The sequence below is a fragment of the Eimeria mitis genome, genomic scaffold (assembly GCF_000499745.2).
Source record: "Eimeria mitis Houghton genomic scaffold, Emh_scaff1350, whole genome shotgun sequence".
Lineage (NCBI taxonomy): Eukaryota > Apicomplexa > Conoidasida > Eucoccidiorida > Eimeriidae > Eimeria > Eimeria mitis.
In genome coordinates, this window is record NW_013568870.1 from 6,183 (window position 1) to 9,795 (window position 3,613).

The 3,613-nt window shown below is 49.0% G+C and overlaps 1 protein-coding gene across 1 annotated transcript; it reads right to left on the reverse strand.

The window, feature by feature from the left end:
- Window positions 1–1,053: 1,053 nt before the first annotated feature.
- EMH_0035180 (uncharacterized protein) lies at window positions 1,054–3,305 on the reverse strand (the record flags this gene model as incomplete). Its single annotated transcript, XM_013494951.1, has 9 exons — window positions 1,054–1,197; window positions 1,283–1,373; window positions 1,619–1,648; window positions 1,796–1,896; window positions 2,108–2,202; window positions 2,329–2,394; window positions 2,641–2,741; window positions 2,952–3,024; window positions 3,227–3,305. 9 exons carry the CDS (start codon window positions 3,303–3,305, stop codon window positions 1,054–1,056), a joined length of 780 nt encoding a protein of 259 aa, XP_013350405.1.
- Window positions 3,306–3,613: the final 308 nt, after the last annotated feature.

Sequence of the window (3,613 nt, forward strand, 5' to 3'; positions counted from 1 at the left end):
CGTATCAGATAGGCGCCAGAAGACTTCATCTTGTCTCACGGACTGCTGTTGATAAAAGGCGCTTTAGTAGGTACCTTGTTGAACCTCACTGTATTACCGGTGCTTCGAAGTTGTCTTCGAGTTGCTTTCTAATGTTTCCTCCAGTCAAAAGCGTCCGTCGATACTATTTGTACTATGCATACGATAGCTTTGATTAATAGGGAGACACAGGACACTGAATATGAGCTTGCTAGGAGGAGGGTTCTGGGAGGGAAGAGCGTCCTGCGTCCTCCGTTGGGGCCCCCAGCAGCAGTAATAGTTGCTGTAGCGAACCACTATCCAATCATCTCAGTTCATGCATAAGGCACTTCGCTGCAATACGTCGCTTGTAGTCATACTTAGATAGCCACCAGAAGACTCTCTTGCTTCCCGAATTGCTGTTGACAGGAGGTTCCTGCAACTGTTGCACCCGGGTAAACAATTACTCATGCAGGCTCCTTCTGTTGAAGTCAAGACTAGGCAAAATCCTTTTACTAGTAGCTGACTAGAACTAAACACTTCTGTAAGGGAATCCACAGCCGGGGCTGGATGACTTAAAGTCAGAGAGACGGAGAGTACAGGAAAGAGGGATTGTTCATTGTTTTTCCTCGTGTGTGCACACACGCACCGTGGCGGCGCATGAAGGCGGTTTCTGAAAGACGGCTCCATTAACAAGTTATGTCATTTGCTCCGTCTCAGAAATCGGAGATCCGTTTCTGCCCAAATGGCCTGGGGATGGCGAAAAGTAGTCCAAAGGGAAATGCCATAAAGCCTTAAGGGCCCAGACAGGCAGCAACAGGCAGGCCGCTGCTTGAGCAATAAGCAGAGTAGACTGCTCTTAAATCACTGCAGATATTTCCATTTACATACAAACGCAGTTTACAATGGGGCCGCCAGCAGCGGTGCGTTTGTGCTCCTCATGAGCAGCACTTCCGTCGTCCCGAGATTTGCTGAGGAGATGACGACACCGCAGCAGAACATCTAGTGCATGGATGCGTCTACAGATTCCATTGCATCAATTCACTGAGCATTGCTTTATGGGGAGTATCCCCGGTGATGCATGAGAGCAAGACCAGGTAGGGAGAGCAGTGAGCCAGAAACATGACGAGCCAAAACATGTAGTTCCTGATTTGACTTCTCCGGCCACATCTTCCCACGATAACCCAACTCCACGAGTTTCTACTATGAGCATGTTCATAACGCTTGTAGTGCACTGATAGTGTCACGGGACAAGAATTCAGTGGCGTTTGCATTTCACACCTACCCGTGAGACTGCAGCCTGAGTAGACAGCTGCTGAGATGAAGACGACGCAGCAGCCCGTTCCGACTGGGACTCGATTGGGCCGGGAGAAAAACTGCGGGGGACTCGCAAGCACATATGATTTGAGGGAAAGATATGGCGCATTCCACACGAGTCACAAGTTTCTAGCCTGACGCCCTTTCTTCGCCCTACGTTTAACTACTGGGAGCAGCCACTACGTGCAACTTTTGCTCATTCGCTTGCCAAGTCACCGGATGCACAACAGAATGACTGCCGCCTTTCGTTGTGCCTTTGGTATCCTGACGGTTAACTAGCTGGAAAATAAAAAAAAAGCCTCACCGGATGTCTCGAATTCTACTCGCCGCGCACCTGGAATGCAAGCACAACCAGAGAGCAGCACAGCATGTTAATGTCGTCAACTCCGCGCGCCTGTTTGACGCTCTGGATGGTCTCCTCTGTAGAAAGCTTCCTTGAATACAAAACTCAGCAGATAAGCTACCAGGCAAGACGACTTACATGAAGGCCTCCTCAACGTTCACATTGCCCTTGGCAGACGTTTCAATGAAGGGTATTGAATACTCACGAGCCAAGTCCTCACCCTTAGAGCGTGACACTTGCTGCAGGCGTCGCATAAATATCGAAAAGAGAGAAGCAAGGCATCAGTATGTGTTGGGCCCAATTCACCTGAAGCTGCAAGCTCTGGTTTGCCTTTGTGCAAGTGTGTTGAAAACCGTGTTCTCAGTAATCTTGCATTTGCCAGCAGCAGTGGCTTCAGCCTTCATTCGGCACCTAGTCGAATGGTTGACTTCATCTGCTTTCGGCGTTTACCCTTTGGGCCTGAAGGTCGAGCTTGTTGGCCACTAATACTCGAACGATGCTAGGGTCTGCGTATTCCTCAACGTTTTGCATCCATCGCCGAATGTCTGTAGGGGGGCACACAACGCAGCAAACAGGGGAAAGAGCATTCGGAATCAACCAACAATGAGTTGAAATAAGACGTCGCAGCATCTACAAAAAATAACAGAAACCCGATCAAGCAGATGACGCACTGAGAAATGTCTGCAAATTCGTTATGTCGTAGACCAGCATGACCCCCATGGCACTCCTGAAGTAGGCTGAGGAAAACACAAAAAAGCGAACTGCCAGCCTCAAGTCGGGCAGCAAATCTCCCGACCTGACCTGGAGAGAAATGCTAACCGGAAGTCGGCACAGTACAAATAAAGAACGGTTTACAACACACGCGACGCTCCTTGCCAGAATGCGTAACCAGTCTACTCGGTTTTGCGGGAAACTGCAAGACCTCTTATGTGTTCCATTTTGCTCGAGGATTACAAATTGCTGCCTATTTACACAAATGTCACCTGGGGTAATGGTTCGAAAACGCTCTTGGCCAGCAGTGTCCCACACTTGCAGCTTTATGCGTCGCCCGCCACATTCGACAACTTTTGTCTTGAAGTCCACTCTGAATTTACAAACCCGGAAATACCCAAAATTACATCCGTAGGCTGCTCAAGTTGTCCGAAAAAGGCAGCATAGAGGCAGGTAAAGCCTCGCCTTCACTGCCTTATCCAGTGCAATCCTAATGCTCAAAGTGGCAGCACTTATTTTTAATAAATAAGCTGAACGTGACGCCCCTCTATCTCGCCCCACCCCGCCAATGAAAGCTTCTCACCCGATTGTCAGCACGAAATTCGGGTCAAATTTATTCTCGGCGAAGCGTAAAAGAAGACTTGACTTCCCAACAGCTGCAATCAGAGACAAAAATACCAAAATCAAGGCTGTGCAAGGTTTAACATAGGCGCAAAAGTTCAGACGACTGACTGCACGCAGCTATACAGTAGCAAAAGTGGTCAACTCAAGTGCATGTGCATGTTCCTATCGGTCCTTCCCAGTGAATACGGACTACTTGCTCTTCGAATCGTCTGAAAAGGATGAAAATAAACTCACAACTGTCGCCAAGAACTAGGAGCTTAACGAGATGGTCGAAGGGCTCTGCCTTCTCTCGTCTTCCTCCGCGGTAGGACATCTCTTCCGTTCAAGGAAGTCTGATCAACTGTAAACACAATGATCGATTTGTCATTACTTTGAAATGCCCTTACTCCAAATTAATCTGGGATCCCACCCCCACGAATCGTATTTTTTGTCGGCTCCCTATCTTTCAGCACGAAGCCCTCTAGTCCGCCGACACTCCCGTTTCCCTTTTCCTCCGCTTACCCGCTTCCCACCGATAAGTCAACCCGTGGTGCAACCTTCACAGCCAAAGACATACACCTGTAGAACTGGTTGTCTTCGCGGCTGCAGATTTCGTCCAGCCCCGAGCTGAATGGCGCAAGC